We start from the raw sequence: 25844 nt of genomic DNA on the forward strand, positions 1-25844 counted from the left end.
TTTGAATATTTAAAATGTTATTGAATCCTAAACCTGAGCTGCCTGCATTTGTTTCCACAAAGTTACTACACTGAAATTGATTTAAAATCGAAACTGCAGTCACACAAGCTCACAAGTTTGTAGATCATTTCTTTGCAGATTATTCACCCCAGGGTGGAAACGCTAGGGTTCATTACATGTGTCTCTCTTCAAAAGCTCAGTGTAAGGATCCAAGGTTCCCAGTGTTTTGAAAAACCCCTCTTCTGCTATACTGATCTCTAAGCAGCTGATCTGGTTAATAATAATAAACTGTAATGTGATGTACCAGGTATAGCAGCATAAAAGCTTTGATCTTTCAGTTTTTCAATAGTGCTATTTCACTACACAAGTATTAGTCTGTGTGGAATAACCTACCAAGAAGCCAAACAATGACATACTCTAAGTCGTTTTGATGGCACAACCCAGCATTGTAGAAGTACATTGTTATTAAGCTTGAACAAAATGGTATAATGATTTAAGAGAGCTTTATATAGAGTTAGAATTTGTGCTTGCGGCAAGTAATCCTCCTGACCTGGTTTTATTGCTAATGATGTCCTAGAAATAATATCTATAAATTATATTTCTGTGTGGCAGATTTCATTGTATTAAGTTTACAGTAAACTGTAAAGTAAACCTTGCATTTGTATTTTGTTGACATCTTTGTCAAAGTGCCTTTAGTCGTACAAAATATGACCATCACATTCTTTCTTTCACCACAAAATAATTACCTGAGGATCCTCTTTTTATTAATAAACCATTAAATCGATCTGGCTTCAAATAATATTCCTTTTGCATTCCCTTCATGTATCAAGTTACTTCAGTTCCAAGCAGTTAGGGGAGAAGAGGAGGCAGAGGACAGGGTGAGATGGAGGCAGATGATTCGCTGTGGTGACAGGGCGACAGAGGACAGGGTGAGATGGAGGCAGATGATTCGCTGTGGCGACAGGGCGACAGAGGACAGGGTGAGATGGAGGCAGATGATTCGCTGTGGCGACAGGGCGACAGAGGACAGGGTGAGATGGAGGCAGATGATTCGCTGTGGCGACAGGGCGACAGAGGACAGGGTGAGATGGAGGCAGATGATTCGCTGTGGCGACCCCTGAAGGCAAAAGCCCAAAGGAAAAGTTGAAGATTTTTTTGGGCAAAGTTCCACTTGGCCCAGAGACCAGTGTTGTTATGTCTATTTTAAATTAGTCATAAAATCCGTTCATCATGCCCAGAGCGGAGAATGGAAAGACGTGTGTCTTAAAAACAGGGAGTAAGTTAGCTAGCCCCATTAAAGGGCTTTAATGTGCTGATAGCTCCCTAATGGATCTGTCAGACTCTGTCTGCATTGAAGCCAAGTAGCTGAGAAATGACCCAATGGGAAGGCGAGTCATAATGGTGTCCATGTTGTCACGTCCCCCAGGGGTCTAGTGGCTCGCTCAGAGCGCTCTTAAACTCCGCTAATATGTAATTTGATGCATGTTCTTAACCAGCTGACAGCTGGCAGACATCGCCTCCAGTGGTGGAAGAAGTACACATATTATTTTAATTTGTTTACTTCAGTAAAAGTAACAATATCATAATACTCTCCTGTAATTGTTGATTTGGGTAAAAGTACAGAAGTATTGACATCAAAATATACTTGACATGACAAAAAGATATACCTCACAACACACTTAAATGGGCTTAAATGGTTAATGCATGTTTTGCATTGTTTATTTATGACTCTTTACTCTAATTTGACCTGATAATTATTTTTCTCAAGTGAATGTCTGGCACATGGCAATCTTTAAAGAAACAAACATTGTTATGTCTATCTATGTCATATATGGCATCTCTATTTTCACGTTGCATGAACATACTCAACAGCGGACAAGTGGCGGACAAATCCACGCTCCTATAATTATGCTCCCAAGTTCTGTAGTATACCTAAATCTCCTTGTTCTGGTACTTTATTCCCAACCCTTGTGTGTCACTACCTGCTTAGCCTACTGTCAGTGTTTTTGTTGCGAACGAAGTGAGCACTAACTATAGAAGCTGGCCAAAACTGTCTGTGTCTGTGTGTCACGCTGTAACACCACCCGCCCGCCACCAGAGGGCAACTGAAATTGGAACGATACAGAGGTGTGTGTGTGTGTGTGTGTGTGTGTGTGTGTGTGTGTGTGTGTGTGTGTGTGTGTGTGTGTGTGTGTGTGTGTGTGTGTGTGTGTGTGATTTTTCCCAATCCAATATTTCTATTTTTATAGAACACTTATGCCATAGGCTATCACAATAGTACAATATCCAAAAGCACAGATGATATCCAGTCTAATATCATGATATGGATAGAATATTCATACTAGTGATGTCCTGATTTTTTTTGCTCCCAATCCGATTCCGATCATTTGAAAATGACGTGTTCGGCCCGATTTCCGATCACGTGATCGGATTGGGACAACCCTATTCACCCCTTTTCGCGCGTTCGACAGATGACGGTTCTGGATTGATTCACGCCAAATCGCACGTTCGGCAGTGAAAGAATTAAGGAAGTATTTAGACAGGTACATGGGTATCTTGGTGGTGTAGCGAATCTTGTGCCATTCCAGTCTGTCAAAATGGGCAGGGGTGAGGTGGGTTCGGGGAGTGGGGCCAAGTAGTAGCCTGACCAGTTTGTTTTGGGAAGTCTGCCTTGTTCTAAGGGCCTTTGAGGTGCTGTGGTACCAGGAGGTGCATGCATAGTTGAAGAAACATTGTAGGCTACAAGAGCTCCTGTTAGGGTCTTCAAGGTGTTTTTGTTGACCAGTGAGGAGATCCTGTAGTACAGGAATCTTGTTCTTTGGTTGAGTTTTTTGATTACATTGGTGGCCATCTTATCACCTGAAAGATTTGCCTTTGTGTGATAATATTATCACCCACAAACACACTGAAACAATTCAGAAGCACTTTATTAGAAAATGTAACTAATAACACTTGTGTGTGTTAATCTGACGTTAGTAGTAGATTATGTTTTCTTCTTGGACATGCGTTTGTGGCACAGTGGCAGATTATTTAATATGGGGTTTTGTCTGTCTGTTTGTCTGTTTGTCTGTCTGTCTGTCTGTCTGTCTGTCTGTCTGTCTGTCTGTCTGTCTGTCTGTCTGTCTCTCTCATTTATATATATATATTATATACCTGTACTACAGTAAAATCCTCAGTGTTAATTTATCCACTTATAACTCAGAAGTGTGCAAGGGTCCATTTGGTTCCATTTGAACGCTCTCTGAGTTACAATTTTACAGTGTGCTATATATTACTCAATGCTCTCATGAGACCTGGGTCTCTTGATGGATGAGGCATGCAGCCACCGATCATCATCGTCATTATCATCGCCAGATTCTACGCTGCTTTTAAGACGGAGTTACCGGCTGACAGGATATGATAGATGACAGCATTAGGGACGGGGTGGGACAGGGTGCTAGAGGCCTGTCTTGTCCTATATGCTGAAATGCACGAGACAATATAAGAGGAACACTTATATTCTTGTTCTGATGGGAGTCATTTCAGTGGGCTATGCTTAGCCATTATTTATTATTAACAATATTATTATTTGACTCCTAGCTGGATCGATTGATCGATTATCTATCTTCTGTCTGTATGTCTGTCTGTCTACTCTTTTATCAGTCAAAACATAATATGCTTGTTCCATCGTCAGAAGTAACAGTATTTGTGTCTTTTGATGAACTGCACAAATGGTGGGTTTATGGGGCTGTCTGTTGTATGAGTAACATGTAATCTAATGACATTGAATTAAATTAATGTCACTAATAACCCTAATAAATTAACGTCAATAACACTCTGTATTTAGTAGTGTTGGGAAAGTTCACTTTCTACATGAACTAGTTTAAAGTTCAGTTCACAAATTTTAAATTATGAACTAGTTTAGTTCTTTTTTTTCTTCTTTGTATATGTTGCTGCAAGCTATTTGTCAAAAATATTGACACAGCCCATATAGAACTGCAGACAGCAATTATTTTATCCGTTTGAACAATGAAACAAGTGTCAGATTCACCTTTGTATCCAATCCAAGCTTGTAGATCTGCGACTTTTGCTATTTTTGTCTCCACCAGGCCGAAGGCATGGGGAGAGAGTATGTTTTGCACTCCATCCGTCCGTCCGTGTGTCCGTCTGTCCGTGTGTCCGTCTGTGAACAGCTAATCTCCGGCACTGTTAACCCGGTCGATGCCACATTTTGCACACACACTCCCTGGAAGCCAACGATGAACCTCTGCCCCAAAATTTCCAGAACGGCCTGTTATAGCGCCACCAGGAGGCCGCTTTGTGCAAAACAAGTTTTTGGACAGTACACCTACAGATTTTGTCCAAACATCACGCAAATTGGTACACAGTCTCTCTAGAGCCATTCAACGAAACATGTCTTTCAGATTTCTCAGACTCCATCATGATTGGCTAAGATTGACTTCCAAAGTTCGCAGGAGTGCTCAGTTTCAAACAAAATGCTGCAAATCATGAACACATTGTGTGATTTCCGTGAAATTGCGCACGCACATTCCCACTAGGCCGAGGAAGAAATGCCACGTGAACATTTTCAACTCAGCCTCATGGTGGCGCTATAACTGGCCGAAAAGTGTTTTTACCTCCAACTGCATGGATTTGTGGATAACTTTGTTTACAGAGATGGGCAAAATACATTGAAAATGTATTTTGTTACAAAATACAAATACTGGGTCACAGAATGTATTTAAAAACAAAATACAAATACTGGTCTGAGAAATGTATTTGAGATACAAATACGTATTTTGTATTTTGAAAATACATGAAAATACATTTTCATTAAAATGTAGTAGTAAATTCATAATGAATTGCCAAATATTAAATTAATGACCTGTCAGAATGTCTAATACATTGAAGGTTATTAAGAATGATACACTTTATATTTTAAGCAAATCAATGTGCTATAACTGTATCAAACAGGACCCACAAAGGAATGGATTGGCCATCTGATTCATCACTGTCACTCCTCTTTGACTTCTACCTCAAGAAAAATGTAGAAAGAGATTGATTGATTGATTGATTGATTAGGCCTACCACCAATTTACATTTAAACCAACAATAAAAAACAAGATAAGTAAACAAGATACTAATGACTAAGATGAATAGATTATCAATGAAAGGAGCATTCAGTGATTTGGAAAAACCCCCCGGTCTTCCCCGGTAACAAGATGTACACATGCAGTGCCGATTCTGGCCTCCAAGGGGCCCTAAGCATGATTGTAGCAAGGGGGCCCCCCATGAAAAAATGGGGGGTTTTGAAACAGTTTAAAACAGTTTTAAGTAGACAAACAGAGCAGAATAAGGTATAAACATTTATTGTCTGTCTGTCTGTCTGTCTGTCTGTCTGTCTGTCTGTCTGTCTGTCTGTGTATGACAGACTGACTGGTATAAACAGCGCCCCCGGTGTAGAGGGATGGTATGACAGACTGGTATAAACAGCGCCCCCAATGGGGAGGGATGGTATGACAGACTGGTATAAACAGCGCCCCCAGTGTAGAGGGATGGTATGACAGACTGGTATAAACAGCGCCCCCAGTGGGGAGGGATGGTATGACAGACTGGTATAAACAGTGCCCCCAGTGGGGAGGGATGGTATGACAGACTGACTGGTATAAACAGTGCCCCCAGTGGAAAGGGATGCTATGACAGAGAGACTGGTATAAACAGCGTCCCCAGTGGGGAGGGATGGTATAAACAGCACCCCCAGTGTAGAGGGATGGTATAAACAGCGCCCCCAGTGGGGAGAGATGGTATGACAGACTGACTGGTATAAACAGTGCCCCCAGTGGAGAGGGATGCTATGACAGAGAGACTGGTATAAACAGCGTCCCCAGTGGGGAGGGATGGTATAAACAGCACCCCCAGTGTAGAGGGATGGTATAAACAGCGCCCCCAGTGGGGAGGGATGGTATGACAGACTGACTGGTATAAACAGCGCCCCCAGTGGGGAGGGATGGTATGACAGACTGACTGGTATAAACAGTGCCCCCAGTGGAGAGGGATGCTATGACAGAGAGACTGGTATAAACAGCGTCCCCAGTGGGGAGGGATGGTATAAACAGCACCCCCAGTGTAGAGGGATGGTATAAACAGCGCCCCCAGTGGGGAGGGATGGTATGACAGACTGACTGGTATAAACAGCGCCCCCAGTGGGGAGGGATGGTATGACAGAGAGACTGGTATAAACAGCGCCCCCAGTGGGGAGGGATGGTATGACAGACTGACTGGTATAAACAGTGCTCCCAGTGGGGAGGCTGTGTTGTGGCTTTAGTCACAAACTTAAGCATAGCCCCTGGAAATTATAGATACAAACACAAGGATAAAAAAAAACTCAATTGTATATATATATATACACACGCCCGCCACCTGAGGCTGTGTAAAATGACATTAAAAAGTATTTTATGTATTTGAAATACAGAAAATACTAGATCTGAAAGTATCTAGATACAAAATACATCTCATTTCTTCCATCCCAGCAAAATACAAATTACAAAATACAAAAAAGTATTTCAAATACGTATTTCAAATACATGTATTTCAAATACTGCCCATCTCTATGCCAACTCCCTAGAGGCCAAGGAAAAACCTTTGCCTGGAATTTTTCACATCTGCTCTTTATAGCGCCACCAGGAGGCCGACATAATGTAAAACACATTTTCTAATATTACTCCTTCAGATGTTATCCAAATTTCACGCAAATCGGTACACGTGCTCTCCATAGTCATGTGATCAAGACGGGTTTGTTTGATTTCTCATAATCCACCTTCATTGCCTACGATTGGCTTCTAAACTTTTCAGGAGTAGCCCGCTTTGTACCCGTTTTGTACAAATCGCCACAACTACTCAACGCAGCGTCCGATTTCGGTGAAACTGCATGCATATTCCCACTAGGCTGAGGAAGAAATGCAACTTGACAGTGTTCAAATCAGCCTCATGGTGGCGCTACAACAGGCCAAGCTGTGTCTCTCACACACACACACACACACACACACACACACACACACACACACACACACACACACACACACACACACACACACACACACACAAAACATGATTATATTACTCCTAAACATTTTGCCAAACATCACACACACTCCTATCCTCCTGGTGGAGACCGGTGCCCAGAAGGGCACGTTTTCTAGTTTATTTATTCATTTGAATCCTAAAAATTAAACATTTTGGACATCCACACTCCACAGATTATGTGTAATATCTATAGAGACACTGTCTGTCTGTCTGTCTGTCTGTCTGTCTGTCTGTCTGTCTGTCTGTCTGTCTGTCTGTCTGTCTGTCTGTCTGTCTGTCTGTCTGTCTGTCTGTTTGTCTGTCTCTCTGTCTGTGTTGCTCTCCCCTCAACCAGTTTACATTAGCATTGAGGGGACAGCTCTCAGAATACTGGCAAAGCTTTGTTGCCGCCCATTTCAGTCCCCACTAGTATCAGTTGCGGCTTTCATCTCATCTCATAGTCTGGGTCAGTTGTACTGACCTTTCCATAAAATTCTTTCAAATGGTCAATAGCTACTAGTGCTGCTTTCTCCATGCACCGCATTGTTGTGTTGACGCATTTGTTAGTGCGAGGGGTGACAGCTCCACTGTTGCCATATTGGGTGAATTTTCCACTATATATATTAACCCATTTTGGACTGAGGCCGATTCTAAAAACGCCTTCTAAATCCTGACCTAAGTTTTCAGAAAAAATTCCATACTGTACAGAACCCCAAGAGGGGTTCCCGTCCAGAAGGGAAGGGTTATAAAAAGGGGTTCCCACCTATAATGGGTGGCCTGTTTACGGTGTGTTTAAGCTGGGTTTTCGGACATTTCTATGGAAATCTGGCACCCTCTTGAACAAAATTATACTATGAACGATCGTTCATTGAACGTGTTCAGGCACAACACTGGTATTTAGTGTAGTTGTTTCAGTAACACATTGACACACTACACAGTGCTTCTCTCACATGATTATTTACGATTTTCTATTTTCGTCCTCATACATTGTGGTGCGCACTACTCCTCTTACAGCATTAAAGCAGACAGTGTTACTGCTCCACACAGGCATAAGTAATCAAGCAGGAAAATATGATGTGCTCATATCACTAGTACAGACATGTCCTTCCAAGTTTTAAAGGGCAACCCTACTGCATGTTGGGCATATGGAATGAATTCTGTACTGGCCATATATGGCGTGTATCTTGAGTGTATAGGGTTTGATGAGGTCAGATCAACATATGGAATGTCAGAACAGGAAGGACGGGTGGCCGGGGTGGGGAAGGATCAACATATGGAATGTCAGAACAGGTCAGCTCCATATGTGGAGATCTAAGAGTTTGAGGTTTGAGGTCAGATGTAGAGTTGCAGCCGGCTCCATATATGCAGATCTAGGTGATGATCCAGTCTTCTCCATGTATGGTTATCCAGGGTTAGATGAGCTCAGTGTCGTGATCTTCATATATGGAGATGGCCATATATGAGACGTAATAATAATAATAATAATAATAATAAACTTTATTTGTATAGCACCTTTCATACATAAATGCAGCTCAAAGTGCTGTCATCATGTCACAAGGCGTGACCATATATGGAGGCTTGGGTGAACTAACTGACGGACGGACAGACGGACGGACGGGAGATGCAGGTTTTCATAGCAAATGCGACCTACCGTCGCAATAATGCCATAATAATGCATAATAATAATGCCAGAAAGAAAATGTATATCAAATATAATATTTTAGTCTTGAGTTGTACAACTCTACTCCGTCTCCACTTTTTTCGGTCTACACTTAAATGCTAAATTGTAAATTGTAATCTTGGGAGTGTCCTCCCAATGGGTAGATACTAGGTCCCCTCCTTTTCCCCCTCTACACCAAACATCTTGGTAGTTGTGACACACTGTGAGCTTGTAGATCAGCTTTTTTCACCCCAGGATTAACACTATGCTTTGCCCATTGCCATAGAGCAGCATCCCTGTCTTGTGGGTTGCAGGTCCTGATGTGCTTGTAATGCAGGTGTTGTAATAACTATACACTGACACCACATAAGACAGGAACGCCCAAAAACGTCACATCCGGTTTTAGCCTGGGGTAAGAATTTTCTATGGCTGCCAATGCAACTTGGTCCAATCCTTAATCACATACGGACAAACATCTATGCCGATGCTATCTAACTTGCGGAGGTAGCGTGCCTTGTCCACGGGCAACAGATCTTTCAACGTATGGCATTGCAAATACGTTTGATAATCGCTACTCTGCTCAATATTGTTTTGAAAATGCCGCAAATTGCATTGCAGTGAACAAGCGCAAATCACAACTTCCCCAGGGGGTGGGCGGAGTCACAGTTTAAGGCTCTGATTACGCGCAGTGGTGTCAGAGTATAAAGCTTGTCAGTTGTTTTTTTTTGTCAGAGAAACACAAGTGAAGTGCATGTCGTGTCAGTGTTGTCAGATTCTTAATGGGGGGGCATTGGTTAGCCCTGTCTGTCTGTCTGTCTGTCTGTCTGTCTGTCTGTCTGTCTGTCTGTCTGTCTGTCTGTCTGTCTGTCTGTCTGTCTGTCTGCCTGCCTGCCTGCCTGCCTGCCTGCCTGCCTGCCTGCCTGCCTGCCTGCCTGCCTGCCTGCCTGCCTGCCTGCCTGCCTGCCTGCAGTGTGGCTGTCGCTGTGGATGCTAGATTGGATGTTTGGAGGTTTATTCTTTCATTAGCCAAGGCGTCGTTCCTATCCTTATGACATTTACATATTGTTGCTGTCGGATGGAGGCCTCGTACCGTATGTCCAACTCCAAACTGTTCCTTTTCACGAAATGGGGAAAAGAATAACCTGTGTTCCAATGTATCCATTTATTATTTAGTCACAAGCACTTGTTAATACTCTTCTTTGGTTCAATATCTATGAAATCCACAGAGACACACTTACAGTAACCATTAACAAACTAAAAAACAAAATACAGCAAAAATAGCAGTGGCCAGTGGGTATTGGGTTTTGAGCTCCATCCGTTTTCCCTACTCAAGGCACGTTGTGATCTTGTAGATCGGCTATTTTTGCAACTTTTGTGTGACACTGTAGTATGATGACGAAGTCGGGCATTAATTTACGGAAAAACATAAAAAGTATCGCCCCCCGGCTCTGGGCGCCACGGAGGCTGAAGCCTGATTCATAATTTGTGGTGTGACGCGTGCCAAAAATAGCAGATTTTCAGCTATTTTTGGTAGGTGACACAGTTGTGTCCTAGAGTTTTATGGAGTACTAGAAGATCAGGCTGCACCGCGCCCTCACACCTACGTCGCACCGCCGATCCCACCATCTTAGGAAGTCATATATAGGTGGAGGTACCCATTGTAACAGGAACATTTCTCAAAGAGAAAACCAGCACTCACGGAACTCTCGTTTACCCATTGTACCTATAGGGATGTCCCGATCACGTTTCTTTGCTCCCGATCCGATTCCGTTCCATCCATTTGATTTTGAGATATACCGATACCGATACCGATTTGCCATATCACAATAGTATAATTATAAAAATAAGTAAGGTTTTCGCATTCAGACACATAGGGCCCGATTAAGCAAGTGGAAAAACCCATGCGGTAATACAGATTTGGGCCTCGCTCTGCGCCTTTTCGTATTATGGAAGCCGTGGTGAGCGCTCACTCATATGGAATACCACGTTCCTGCATAATTTAGCATTGGGGGAGTGTCCATATGTTAATTATTTTCGCTTTGCGCTATTTGCTATTAAGCCCCTTGACCTAAAAACACTCAGCGCATACCGATTCGACCTGGGTCTGACCACGTCTTAAAAGCAAAAAGCACTGTTTGATTTTACACTTGAGCGGCTCTGGAGTGTTGCCATGTCTGTTTGCTGTTTATTATAAGCGGCTTCTTTTTCTGTAAAGTTGCTTGTAAATATTGGTAGTTGTGGTTGCTTTTCTTGTTTCTAAAGTGCTTATTTGGGCTTTCTCTTAATGTTGTTTAAACCAGTGATCCTCACACAGCGACATTCCCATGTCAAGGACCCACAGATGAATGCATTTGCCCAACTAAGCCAGTGACCCCCATGACATATTTGTGTTTTTAAATGTTTCAATAACATTTTTCAAAAATATTCCACAATTGTCACTTCTTTCAAAGATTACTTTTGAAAATAGCAGATCTACCAGCTCACAATGCATCACATTAATTCATTAAAACTATGAACTCTGACTGCAGGGGGATATATATTTATAATGATCATTATAACAATGTGCAAGAAAATATGTAAAAAGAAGGAAGAACTTTATTCATTATTTATTTGTGGACAATCAAAATATGCTGGAAATTTTAATGTGGTGTCATTAAAATGAATCTTGATATGGCAGACTCACTATCTAGAAAATAAAAACATGGCACTTCATTTAAAATAGGTTGCAGACCCCTGTTATATGCGATTCTTTAGGGAGTATGTTTATAGACCTATTTACTTGTTTCTATGAGACATGGCAACAGCAGGAGACGAGCTTTCTGGCTCAAACGTTCAAACGTTGAGATTGTAAAGGGTCATATATCGCTCATTTCTCAACCTTTTTAAAAAATTATAATCCATAATCACTGGGAAGTTAGCTTTCATATGCTGTATCACACCCGACTCAATTCTTCTTCAATAAAATGCTACGAGCGAAGACCATAACATTGGGGCCGCAGCAATACGCATGGCGCACGTATGGCATTTCAACTCATTCCTTCGTCGTGACTCGAATGAAATAAAATAAAATAAACGTTATTTTACTGGTGTTTTTCAATAGAAACAAATAAAGAGCGTGTGTGCAACAGTCAGTGCATATACGTGCATGCACTATAGGCTATATTTCCTCCTTGTCGGGATGGTGAGCTGAGCTCTTCACAGCCCGTTTGTCTTTCATATTATTCTTATAATATTTGATATTATAAACACTCATGGTTCTCTCATTTCTCAACCGTTTTTTAAAATGTAAAAATCCCCATATTCCTTAGGAATCTTGCTTTCATTCGCTGTATGGTACATGGTTCTATTTTTATCGAATTAAACAATATCAAACGAACTTGTATGTTCGGGGGTTAGACGATTCTTGGAACATTACGCATGGATTGCAAATTTGCCAGCCAATGCTGCGTATCTACTCGCAGTTCCATTCCGATCTGAAAGGTATAGGTAGGTGCCATTTCAAAGTCTTAGTTATTCATTTATGAATCAAATCAACTAGAATAAAGATTTTTACAGCTGTTTTTCATGCTTAGAACAGAAACAAATTAAGTGATGATGTGCGTATATCTCCCTCCCTTAGCATATGGCTGCGCCGCTGTAATGACTATCCAATGAAAACTGCAAGTTACAAAATAGAGACATAGGCCTACAAGCTATGCACATCATGGCTGTGACAGCTTGTGGATCTGTTCTTTTGAGGCATAAAGGTGACAGCATGCAGTGCAATATGAATAATTAACCCAAATGTGACAAAGTCATGTCATGTCTATGGTGCCAGTCTGCAGAAATGTAATACCACTTGCCGAAAAGGGCGCATTCCATGAGGACATCAGCTGGTGTCGTAAAGAGAATAGTACGGACATGTTCATTGGGTAAGCCTCAAAACTCCTTGAAACACTCCCATGACTAATTCAAGGCCGTTTTGCTCACACCACGGGGTGTCGAAAGCGCTTCTTACCTGGCCCATAATTGTAATATGACATTGCACACGCCCCCACGTCTTAAAAACTGTAAAATTATATGTAATTAGATTCCACTTGCTTAATCGGGCCCATAGGGCAGTATTATGCGTGTCTTAAGTACCAGGTCTTATGATTTAACTTAAGACCTGGAGGCGTGGTCAATGCTGTTTGGCCACTCAGAATAGCCAGATGGCATTGATCACGCCTCCAGGTCTTAAGTTAAGTAATACGACCTGGTACTTAAGACACGCATAATACTGCCCATAGTTTTTGTTGTTAGATGATCTCTGACTGACTAAACAGTTCAGACCTAACTATATGGCTCTGCTCAGCAGGGATCGGTGCACAAGTTTGAAGTTGGTCGGTACCATATACATGTGTGCATAGCGGTCAGATATGTGGCTCTGAACATGTCCATATATGCCGGGGACCCCCACACAGAGTTGCACCACTCACTTTTGTTTTTTGGTTATGTCTGAGTCATAGTAACATGCCTAAGTCATATAGATAATTGACACAAGTAAGACGCGCAAACGCGGGAAGCGAACGCAGCTCGTAAATTGCAATAACAACAATTAGAATAAATTACGTACTTTTTTAATTTTTTTTAAATTAAATGTTTTTTCAAGTTTTTTTTTGTGTGTATATGTGTGCGTGCGTGCGTGTTTCTTTTTTAGGTTTTTTTTTTTAAAGTTTTTTGTTTAAGTTTTTTTTTAAGTTAAGTTTTTTTTTTAATTAGTTTTTTGTGTGTGTGCGTTTTTCCTTTTAAGTTAAGTTTTTTTTAAGTTAAGTTTTTTTTTAAGTTAAGTTTTTTGTGTGTGCGTTTTTCCTTTTTAAGTTAAGTTTTTTTTTAAGTTAAGTTTTTTTTTTAAGTTAAGTTTTTTGTGTGTGTGCGTTTTTCCTTTTTAAGTTTTTTTTTTAAGTTACGTTTTTTTTTAAGTTAAGTTTTTTTTTTAAGTTAAGTTTTTTTTTAAGTTAAGTTTTTTGTGTGTGTGTGTGTGTGTGTGTGCGTGCGTGCGTGCGTGCGTGCGTGCGTGCGTGTGTGTGTGTGTGTGCGTGCGTGCATGTGTGTGTGTGTGTGTTTTTGTGTGTGATACAGCTGCGCCCTCTGGTGGTGGGCGGGTGGTGTTACAGCGTGACACACACACACACACACACAGACACACACACAGACGTGATCTGCTGGGTCTCATAGTAAATGCTCACTGCGTTCGCAATCACAATATATGATCGTATCAGGTTTGTTTGTGGTTATGTCTAGTAATAGTGACATGACATGCTATATGCTCATATCAGGTTTGTTTATGATTATGTCTGAGTCCTATGGCAGGACCACAAGATTTGTTGCCCCTCCTATGTCCACTCCTATGTCCACACAAACATTGTGTAAACAAACATTGAAGACAAAAGTGTGTAAACACAAACATTGTGTAAACACAAACATTGAAGACAAAATTGTGTAAACACAAACATTTAAGACAAAAGTGTGTAAACACAAACATTGAAGACAAATGTGAGGACGCAAATTGTGATTGGCCGGCATGATTGGGTGGGAGATGTGGGAGAGCGCCCCTCACTTCACACGGGTGTGATTTATTTTTGAGTGGTGCAACCACTCCTATAGACAGCTATGTGTGTCCCTGGGTCCCTGGCTGGGTCTGTGCACGAAAATAGTGTGATTAAGTGTCATTGTTGCGCAGTAACACACACACACATATATGATGATTTGGGGTGTTACAGTACAGTACAGTACAGTACAGTGACAGTACAGATTACAGTAGAGGGACCCCCTGGGGACCCCCACACGGTAACGCTGTCATTTCTCAACCATTTTGGACGTGGAGCGGCTCGCCGGAACCGGGTCGCCCCCCTGGGCGTTCCTGGGGGTCTGGATGTTCTGAGGACCCCCACACAGAGTTGCACCACTCACTTCACACAGGTGTGATTTTTTTATGTTATGTCTGAGTGACGTGGCAGAGGTCCGCCGGTCCCTTAAGCCAATGTTAATATAGGATAGGATGAGTGAGTGGGCTGTCTGTGTGCCACGGTACTGGTGGCTTTCTGTCAAGGGGACTGAAGGTCGTACTATGGTCTGAATGTGAATTCTGGACTGAATGATGAGCCTGTTGTGGTATGTGGAGCATTACACACTGTGTGTGTGTGTGTGTGTTGTGTGTGTGTGTGTGTGTGTGTGTGTGTGTGTGTGTGTGTGTGTGTGTGTGTGTGTGTGTGTGTGTGTGTGTGTGTGTGTGTGTGTGTGTGTGCGCGTGTGTGTGTGTGTGTGTGTGTGTGTGTGTGTGTGTGTGTGCACGTGTGTGTGTGCGTCTGTGTGTGTGCCATCCACATACAGTCTTGTATGTCTTTTGTATTGTAACACTTAACCCTTAGAAGATGAAAGACGCCAATTGGCGTCTTCATCAGAATTCCGTAAATGATCAATGACGCCAATTGGCGTCTTCAGCTTTTCTTATTAATCTAACCATATTAACATCCTCCGGAGCGCTGTTTAAACTCCTGAGCTTATATTCCAACTACATTACCCATAAAACCCGTGTCACGTGACACACCGGCATCCTTTGCTATAAAACCTGGCCACCCCCCCGGGATCTGCGTGGGGAAGACAGTTTTGGAGTAGTCTATGGTGCGTGTCGAAAGTGAGTGAGTAGTATTGATTGATTGAGCGAGTTTTATAGCAGTAGTAGTAGTAGTAGTAATAGTAGTAGTAGTAGTAGTAATATTAGTAGTTAGTTGTAGTAATTTAGGTTTATATTTAGTTTAGATTCTTTAGTTAGTAGTCTGTTGTCTGTCTGTCTTTGTCTGTCAAAAAAAAAACAAAAAAAAACCAAAAAAAAGTGTCCGCGTCTTGCCGTCTTATCTGTGTATAGTATAGCTTTAGATCGTTAGTTTAGTGTGTTTATTTTTACCTGTTTAGTGTGTGTCTGTCTGTTGGTTGAGTGTTGGTTTGTCTGTACGTCTTGTTAGTTTATATAGTAGATTACGAGTGTAGTCGGTCAGTAGTCAGTGTCAGAGTGTAGTTCGACATGGCGCCAAAAAAACGCTCCAAGCGTCCATCTCCCCTTCCCTCTACCTCCACTGGTGGTGTGCGCCAAACAACCATGGAGGAACATCTCCGCATGGTCTTCGTCGGGAAGAAGGGCCGGCCCCGTAATCCTGATCCTCTTCCACCTCAGACCGACGAGGAGTTGTCTGGTAGCGACGGAGAGAAGCCAGGAGATGCGGTGGTGCCTCTTGTCCCCCCCGGGCCTGATGCTAAGCCCCTTGTCCCCGATGTCGAGCCTACTGTCGTCCCCGATGTGAAGCTCTTGTCCCCCGTCAAGAAGAAGAGCAGGCAAGCGGCTTCGCCCGGTCCCCAGCCCGGTGGCAGCGGGTTGCAGGATCGCGGCCTTCTCGCATCTACTAGCCCCAAGCCTGCGCCCAGTGTTAGCGGTCCCTCTCCCCGGCCTGGCTCGAGCGACGACACCGTGCTCCGCCGATCTACACGGGTTACGAGGTATTCCAAGGGGTTTGTCGCCCCCCCCCCCCCAATCTTCCTCCGAAGAGGACTTTGAGCCGTTTCGAGACAGCGATGGAGCCGAACCGTCCCCCGATGAGCTCGATGGTAAGAATCTTATTGTCTGAAACATTGTTACGAAAAATGCCAACACATTGTAGCCAACACACATCAAAGCAAAGTGTCCATCATCATCACTGCTACAGCGGTGGAGTCCTAAGCGAACCAATGGGGCTTTCAAATAGATCTGTATTGAGCTTGCATGATGATCAAATGAACGTATTGTACCGTGGTTTATATGCTATATATTATGAGAAATGTTCCATTACTTTTTTCCCCATCTATTCAGTATTGTTTTATCGTTTATTATGATCCCTGTTTTTTTGTATTACTTTTCCGCGCCGCTGGGGGAAGGGTGGTGTAATGCAGGCCGCAAAGCTAAGCTAATTCATTATACTACTAAATCTATATAATATTGCGCTTGCATGATAATCAAAATAGTGTATTGTACCGTGGCTTATAGGCAAAATCATATAAGATGATCGCTAGAAATAAATGATTTGGATGATGTAGCATGCACGATAAAACTATCATATAAAAAATGTATTTTGACGATGACGAAGGTTTTCAGGAGGAGGCCGCCATCATGCGGCATGGCCGCATGATGGCGGCACCTTCGTCAAACCTTCGTCATCGTCAAAATACATTTTTTATATGATAGTTTTATCGTGCATGCTACATCATCCAAATCATTTATTTCTAGCGATCATCTTATATGATTTTGCCTATAAGCCACGGTACAATACACTATTTTGATTATCATGCAAGCGCAATATTATATAGATTTAGTAGTATAATGAATTAGCTTAGCTTTGCGGCCTGCATTACACCACCCTTCCCCCAGCGGCGCGGAAAAGTAATACAAAAAAACAGGGATCATAATAAACGATAAAACAATACTGAATAGATGGGGAAAAAAGTAATGGAACATTTCTCATAATATATAGCATATAAACCACGGTACAATACGTTCATTTGATCATCATGCAAGCTCAATACAGATCTATTTGAAAGCCCCATTGGTTCGCTTAGGACTCCACCGCTGTAGCAGTGGGGGGGGGGATACAACGATGGACACTTTGCTTTGCTTTGATGTGTGTTGGCTACAATGTGTTGGCTGAAATGGATCAACACTGAATAGATGGATGTGTTGGCCACAATTCGTATGTGATTGGCTACATTTTTGTATGAAGGAATGTAATTGTAGCGTGCACTCCAGCTAAATGATTATTTATTTGTACATATTTAGAACCGGGTGATGAGGAGTGGCACGATGATGAAGATGAGGTGAACAGTGATGTGGATGGAGGTGAGTAACTAGAGAGCTAAATAACTTGTGGATGTGGCTAAAGTCTGTCTGCATTTGGCACTATGGAGAACGCTACACCATGCCTCTAATTGATTGAAATGGTTGTTGTTTTACAGATGATGAACAGCCCATCATCTCGACAGCTGCAGATGCTGCCCCTGTGCCCATGGAAGCAGGTATAAATACAATGCACAGAACAAAATCATGTATATCATTTTATAGTCTCATCACATGTTACAGCTCCACCAGATGTATTCTACATGAATAAAAACAATGTTTTTTATGCTAATAATTGTGTATTCCTGTAATTTAGGTGATGCCAACTCAACGGCTTCGCCAGGGTGGTCTGCTGGTGGGTGGGAGCCACAGGACATCCCGTTTACTGGAGAGCCGGGTGTTCACTGTGACCTCAGTGCAGAGAGTGATCCAGTGGAGTTCTTTGAGCTGTTGCTGACCGATGAGCTGCTCCAGTATATTTGCGATGAGACCAACAGATATGCAGCGCAGTCCATCGCAATGGTGTGTATTGTGTATATTCCACATTGATGTTTTCCCAAATTGATGACTTTGTTGTAATTTCTGCAAATAAATCTAACTTATATATCTATCTATCTAGATCCAGGACCCACTCCCACACTCCACAGTGAAGAAATGGACGGATGTCTCTGTGATAGAGTTGAAGAACTTCTTCGGGCTCTTTTTCCTGACGGGCCTTGTGAGGAAGCCAACCCTTGTGTCATACTGGTCCCGGCGTAAGGCTAATGAGACACAGCAGTTCAGGCGCACCATGAGCCTGACCCGGTTTCTGCTGCTCAAGCGGTTCCTTCACTTCAGTGACCAGGAGACTCCAGACACAGCGGACCGCATGTACAAAGTCAGATATCTTGTGAACTATCTTCTGGCCCGGTTTCAGTCCATGTACACCCCAGAGAAGAACATATCGATAGATGAAGGTGTTATGCTATGGAAGGGAAGACTGGCTTGGAAGTGCTATAATCCGTTGAAACCGGTAAAATGGGGTATTAAATCCTACTGCCTAGCCGATTCAGCGACGGGCTACCTCTGGAACATGAAGCCATATACCGGAGTAGGCTGTGGGCTGGACACGACCGTGATGGAGCTTCTCGGACCGTTGTCCAACAAAGGCTACCATTTGTACATGGACAATCTGTACAACTCAGTGAACAGGTGTATTATGCTACTGTCTTTGGGAACCCATGTATGTGGGACGATGAGGAAGAACAGGGGGGAACCACCGGAGATGAAGCGGCTTAGCAAACCAGGCGACATGAAGCTGGGCGAGACTCTGATGCGCCACAACAATGACGGGGTGATGCTGTTGGCTTGGCGGGACAAGAAGGTTGTCAAAATGTGCAGCACCATCCACCCACACACGATGGTCACAGTCACTGAGAGGCGTAAGAAAGCCAGAGTGACGCCAGGCGAGCCAGTCAGGGATAAAAAAATTAAGCCACATTGTGTCAACGAGTACAACAAGTACATGAATGGTGTGGACAAACTAGACCAACATATCTCCTACTATCCGTTTGCCCGTAAGTCCTACAAGTGGCCTGTGAAGTTTGTCTTTTACATGTTTCAGATGGTGATGTACAATGCGTTCGTGTTGCACAAACTCAAGCAGGGCAGGACAAAAACTCTCCTGGACTATATCATGTTGGTGGTGGAGAGGTGGACATCACTGAGACCAGGGAGGCCGGAGGAGGAGGAGGAGGAGGAGGAGGAGGAGGCGGCGGAGGGGGCAGTGGGGGGTGATCGTCCATATAGGGCAAGAGCAGGTGATGAGAATAGGAGACTTGAGGTGCATTTGCGTGGCCATGTGCCAGTGAGAATTGACAAGAGAACCTGCAGGCTCCACCTGCTCAGTAACGGTCCCAATGGTAGACCACTCCGGCATATGACCCTGTATTACTGCCCTGATTGTGAGGTGCCCTTGTGTTTGTTCCCATGCTTCTTCGTTTACCACAAGGACAAGAATATCAAGCACTACTTTGAATAACTGTTCTCTTTTTTTTTCTTTTTTTCTGTCTTATTTTGAAAGTCTACACCCTCAACGTCAATAGAACTGTAACTACCCTGTATACCCTACACACACACTGTCAACGTCAAATAGAACTGTACCCTGTATAGCCTACACATACAATGTCAACGTCAAAATAGTGTAACAGTGCGGCTAAGCTGCTTCATCTCCGGTGGTTCAGGGGGGGAGGGGGGGAGGGGGTCCTACACACACACTGTCAACGTCAAATAGAACTGTACCCTGTATAGCCTACACATACAATGTCAACGTCAAAATAGTGTAACAGTGCGGCTAAGCTGCTTCATCTCCGGTGGTTCAGGGGGGGAGGGGGGGTCGGTGTCCTACACACACACTGTCAACGTCAAATAGAACTGTACCCTGTATAGCCTACACATACAATGTCAACGTCAAAATAGTGTACAGTATGTACACTATGTATTGCATTAGTATTTATTTATTTTCTGTAATTATTTTAAATTATAATGTTTATGTTCTGGTTATGTTCTAGTTATGTTCTGGTTATGTTCTGAAAAAATAAAAGTGCACTTTTCCAATTTGAGATACCTGTCGGGCTATTTTTACACTATTCTGAGGTTTATGGTTTGACTAAGCGAGTTTCAACTGTGATTTACTCTGTAATTGTAGATGGTAAGAACCCAATTTTTTTTTTATAATGCAGTATACATTCAAGTCTATATTTTGATACATATCATGGGCACCAAGTCATATCAAAACAATGTCCTTGGATGTGTTTTTTATCAAAACTGTGTTTCTTCGTAACAGGTTTTTGAGATTCATGCATGAATATACAAGGTACTGGTAAGACTATGTAGACATGGTATATATCAAAATGTGCGTTAGAATGTCTACATTTACCCCAAAAAGAATTTGAGTTTCTATCACGTTCCAATGCAGAGCTATGGGAACTTTTAGCTGGATAGGTCAGATTGGTCCTGACTGACCATGCTATTTATAGATGGCAAAATATCTACAGTGGTACATGTGAGAAACTTTTTTCTTTTTCTTTTTCTAACTAGACAACTCACCCTTTAAAATGAGATATGGCATGGGTGTGTACGCCCAGCAGAAAAAAAGTTCTTTAGAAAATAAAACTTCAACTGGTCATAACTTTTTTTGTTGTCCTAGAAACAGAAAACAGTGTAAATGCAGGCTCTTTTAAATGGCTTCCAACACAAGAACTAAACATTTTATCAACTCAGTTCATTTTTTTCCTGGAAGCAGACAAGTCAAGCTTTCTCTGAAGGTCTTTCGTTGTCACACATTCACAACAGAGAATTTTCAATAAATCATTCAAAAACGCCATTCTGCCATAGAGAAGTCTAAAAACTATATAGAAATCCATGAATATCTCAAAGAGTTAAGAACAAAATACACAACTTTTATTGACACTCTCCGTGGGCACATTGCATCTCCACTTGCATCTCCACTGCTCTGAAATTACCTTTAATTCAAGAGCTACAGCCAATAGAGCGTTGCAGTCCCGCCCCCTACCAGGGCCCAGGAAATGATTCTCCGTTAATTTTCCTCATAGTAAGTAAGTATTACTTAAAGTATTTATTTAAAGACCTTTTAAGCCTCGTACAATGCCAACTCTTGTCGTGACAAATCATGACAACAAACACAATTTTTTGGGCCGAACAAAGAATTAGAAAGAAGAAAAAAACGGCAGGTTACACTTTTTTTGTTGTTTTTCTTCTTTGTAATTATTTGTTTGGTCCAAAATATTGTGTTTATTGTCATGATTTGTCACGACTCGAGTTGGCTTTGTCCGCGGCGTAACCGTCTTTAAATAAATACTTTGTGAAATGTCTATGGGAAAAATGCATTGGGAATCTTTTCCTGGGCCTCGCGTCGTCATGACAGGGGGCGGGACTGCGACGCTCTATTAAGTAGAAAACTATTTTCAATTCCACAGTGATATCATACTGATTTTAAACTAGTGTTAATAGATGTGGATAGAAACAATTTGATTTACAGCTCTTATTATAAACTCACATTCACATCATCATAAGAGTCTAAAGACAGTAATAGCAGGGTTGTTGAGGCTGAGTAATATTGATTTAAATTATTATCTTTATTGAAATGGAGTGTGATATCCACAAACACAGCTACGCTCTCTCAGCACTTGGGAAACATGTTTCAACACTATTTGTGTGGTTTGAATAATAATAATATAAAAAAAAAAACATTCACCAGCATACAAATGTCATTTAACCAATACCTTCCCTCCCTTAACCTTAAATAAGTAAAATTGTATTTATTTTATGTGACCAAATGTTTATTAAAATCTTTTTTTTTAGAGCAGAAGAAACCCTACTATAGAGACCAGCGGATGAGCTTTTTTGTCACCCGAAATCCGCGTGTGCATATTAATAATCCGCCCGTTATCCGACCGCATTAATTAATTAATCTAATGTATTAATCCGCACCATCCGCAATCCGCTGCGCAGGAAAGCGTATACAGTATAGCCAATCTACAAGCTCACAGCGCGTCACTGCGACGCGTTGATAATGGGGGAGGTGTTGATAATGGGGGAGGTGTTAGGGTGAATACTGGATAACTCACACGGTGAGATGTCTTCACTTTCTGACATCTCGGGGAGAGATGTCTCTAGTCTACGGTGAATTTGGTAAAGGGGTGAGTTATCCAGTATTCCCAAGAGACGGACAGCTCGCCCAAAAGACGCGGACCGCTTACCTAATGATTTACGACCACATACAGTATGAGAGTATAAATGACTATAAGACATTGTTAAACATCTGCATTACTTAAGTAAATTTACAAGAAGTCTACACAATTAGAGAGTTTCTATTTGAATGATTAATCATCTATTACTGCAGGGGTTATTTTATTTTGGAGGGTCCCCAGATTATTAAAAGAAAAACTGAATGTCTGGAAAAAATTAAGAGTTTACATAGTACATGCATAAGCTTTCCTTAACTCACTCACTCCCGACATCGCCTTTTTGCGTGTGTACCTTATCACGCCTTTTTTAATATCAATTGATTACGGTGCTCAGCTGCATCCAGTTTCCCCACGTAACACTCCCATTTCGATCCGGTGAAAGGATCCGTTATACAAACCGGAAATGGGACACAGCAACTTAGAACGTAAATATCTCGGAATCACTTGTTAGACCAAAAACAAGCTTGGTTTGCGTCTGATATACAGTATCTAAACAATAGTATTTCGCTTACCAAAAGTATGTTTTGGGTGGATTAAATGACAATCGCGGAACATATGTTAAATACTTCCTGACTCAGCGGTTTCCGGCCAACACGGCTTTCAAGTTAGGAGTAGCCTACTGCTTATTGACAATGAATGAGTGCCACCGTGGCACTGGGTGGATAATATCTGGTTTCAGTATTTATTTATGATGTATTTTCTCTATTATTAAGGTTATTGTAGCGGTCAATTTGTATTGGGGGTGGGGAGGGGGGCGGGCGGGGGTCGCGAGACATGGCCAAAGCATTTCCGTGGGTCCCCAGCCAAAAACGTTGAGAACCCCTGTATTACTGTATGATTTCTGTCGTTGCATGTAAATGCCAACAGGCCATGCAGAATGAACAGTCAAAGATAGTGTGTGGAGTGGTCCCCCATTGTAAAATAGTACACCTTAAAGCGCAAATAACATGCATTTTAAAACTGCTTTTTATATTTAATATCATATTGTCTATGTCCCTCATATTTCTAATGGTTTGAGCCTCAATCACCACTCTGATATAACCAGTCCACGGCATTTCTTTCTGGACTTTGAAAGCAGTTTTAGCTGCAGTACCACAATGTCCTGAGTTGGTGGGGGTGTTGATATGCAGATTATTTAATATTTGAGTCATTATAATACTGATGCTAGATAAAACCAGGCTTGTTTCCATTCCATGCCAGCTTGGAAAATCAACAATAGTGGACATTGTAAACAAGGTGGAAATGCAAATTTTGAACTGAAGACTGAAGAAGAGGAGGAATTATACAAAGTAGGGTGACATTGATGACATCACGATGAGGCCAAAATCAGTTGAGCTGTCCCTGAGAGCAATTTCCATTAAAGCACCTATATGATATGAAAGCCTGATTGTTCAAAATTGGTTATTTGTGGGGATAGAAAACACATATGGGAGCCCCAAAAACACAAAATAAATTGAAAAAGCTGAATGTTATGTTATAGGTCCTTTAACTTGTAGTCAAGTTATAGAATTTATAGTAGTTATCTCACTTTTAGTAATAAAATGGTTAGGCTACAAAACAAAGGCTTCAGTAGACTTTTACTGTCCATGTTAGATATTTTAATATTACCTGGACCTCTCCTCATCACACAAAGGGTTGAACCTAATAACAGTGTTGTGTTTTTCTTTTTCTCAAGATGGCCAGTACTCTACCTGTGGTGATTAATAGGAGACCACATGGCATGCATGAGATTAAGAAATCAGATATATTGTTGAAATAACAAATATAATTCATGTTGGTGATGTCATGTTGTGTTTGGGGTAGTGCTCAAAGGGTAATCAAATGACAGTTCATCTAGTGTTTCTAGCGCTCTCATAATAATAATAATCTTGTGAAACAAACTAATAAAGGTGTAAACACAATATTCAGTAAACTATAAAAAAGACTACTGCCATCTACTGTTCTAGTGTGGATAACTCACCCCAAAAGTAGAGACATCTCAGATGTGAGATGTTTTTTGACTCTGAGGTGGAAAAGGGGTGAGTTATCCAGTTACCGTTAGGAATATGATGTCACAATATTGGTGTGTTTTTGATTGAGCCTTTTGACTCAAAGGCTTTCAGCTTTCAGGAAGAAACCAAAATACACAGGGAAGACATTATAACCACACCTGGGGGTCTATTAGACTAATAGTAATGCTAACTCCATAGACACAGAAAAAGTACAAAAATCACAGCACTAAGGTACAAAAAACCAAACTATTGCACCTGTAACCCAACATGCCACTTACTGTAATGTAAAGCGTCCCCGTTTTTACTACCCACTTTCGCACCAGGGGTGGGAGGGGCGGGGGGGGGGGACAAGGTGACGGCCCTAGTTACAGTTAGATGAGTCGTGAAAACTCCTGCATCTGATCATCCATTTATTCCATTAGATTAGACCATAGACCATTTTTATGATTTTATCCAGAATGAAAACATTCTCTGAGGTAAATGAGTTATAATGTTTGAGTTATTTCAAATATGCTACTGGCTGTATTCTTCTTGGAAAAATACAAAAAGATACTATGGAAAGGCTATATTATTTTACTTATATTGACCAATTTAGTAGGCTTTAGTATAGCCTGTAAGGTTTAACCTCGTCAGATAATCCCCACATAGCGTACATTTACACCAAAGTAGGCTAGTAGTAGTTGTGAATTAGCAAACTGGACATTTGGACTGAATGTTTCCTTTATCCTCGTGTTGGGCTTCTCTTTTTGCCAAAGTTTTTATTTGGGTTGTTTCTCATAAGCGCAGCTCTGTTGTGCTTCACGTTCCACACAGCCTCTGCCTTGGCTTCTGTGTGCTGACTGCTGCGGGGCCCGGTGTGGGCTAGCCCCTCCCACCCCTCACTGGTGCGAAAGTGGGTAGTAAAAACGGGGAGACGCGTCACGTAAACGGCCGTAGCCAATGAGTAATGGCGGCTTTCAGAAACGGAAGCTGGCGTGATGCTAGGGGGAGAGTACTATTGGCCAAAATGAAGTAAATAAAAGAATGCAAGCACATTGACGATGGTGAAAGGGGTCTATTGGTGCCAGATCACAGATCTATGTCACGCGAGGGGCGTTGAGGCGCGCGGAGCACTGTCACGCGTGGAGATAGAATGCAGAGGGGAAGCCAGTGACATATGAGGACCAGAAAGCACAATCATCACGGTCTATGACTTCTCAACCTGAACTGTCACACATTTGCGTGCGTTTTTGTGGGCGTGGTGGAATTCTGGGAAATGTAATAATAGATTTTGACGTTGTGACATGTTTGTTCTCACAACGTGTAGCAGCGTCCAGTAAAGTAAAAGAAGCACTATTTACTTTCCACCATGATGCATGTACACAGACATACAGTGTACACACAAGCTCACTGTCACACATGCATGAATCCAATTCAAGGCAGAATATTGACAAAATCATAAATCTGTAATTTCTCCATCAAATTAATGGTGTGGCTGCGACTGTGACCACAGTCTCCTCGTTATCATTTGTTTTCAATTTTCTGAT

General features: G+C 41.9%; 2 protein-coding genes across 3 annotated transcripts in view; both read left to right on the forward strand.

Annotated features, from left to right (window-relative positions):
- Nucleotides 1-25844, forward strand: part of gabrb2a (gamma-aminobutyric acid type A receptor subunit beta2a) — a gene marked incomplete at both ends in the record, with an annotated part of 83959 nt that overhangs the window by 6983 nt on the left and 51132 nt on the right. The gene's annotated exons all lie outside the window — the stretch shown is intronic.
- LOC306927069 (piggyBac transposable element-derived protein 4-like) lies at nucleotides 17371-25183 on the forward strand (the record flags this gene model as incomplete). The annotated part of the gene is made up of 6 exons (XM_079506701.1): nucleotides 17371-17582; nucleotides 17699-17758; nucleotides 17896-18101; nucleotides 18199-18762; nucleotides 19183-19271; nucleotides 25132-25183. Exons 2-6 carry the CDS (start codon nucleotides 17749-17751, stop codon nucleotides 25181-25183), a joined length of 921 nt encoding a protein of 306 aa, XP_079362827.1. The 5' UTR covers nucleotides 17371-17582; nucleotides 17699-17748.

Source organism: Electrona antarctica (genome assembly GCF_951216825.1).
Source record: "Electrona antarctica genome assembly, chromosome: 1".
Taxonomy (NCBI): domain Eukaryota; kingdom Metazoa; phylum Chordata; class Actinopteri; order Myctophiformes; family Myctophidae; genus Electrona; species Electrona antarctica.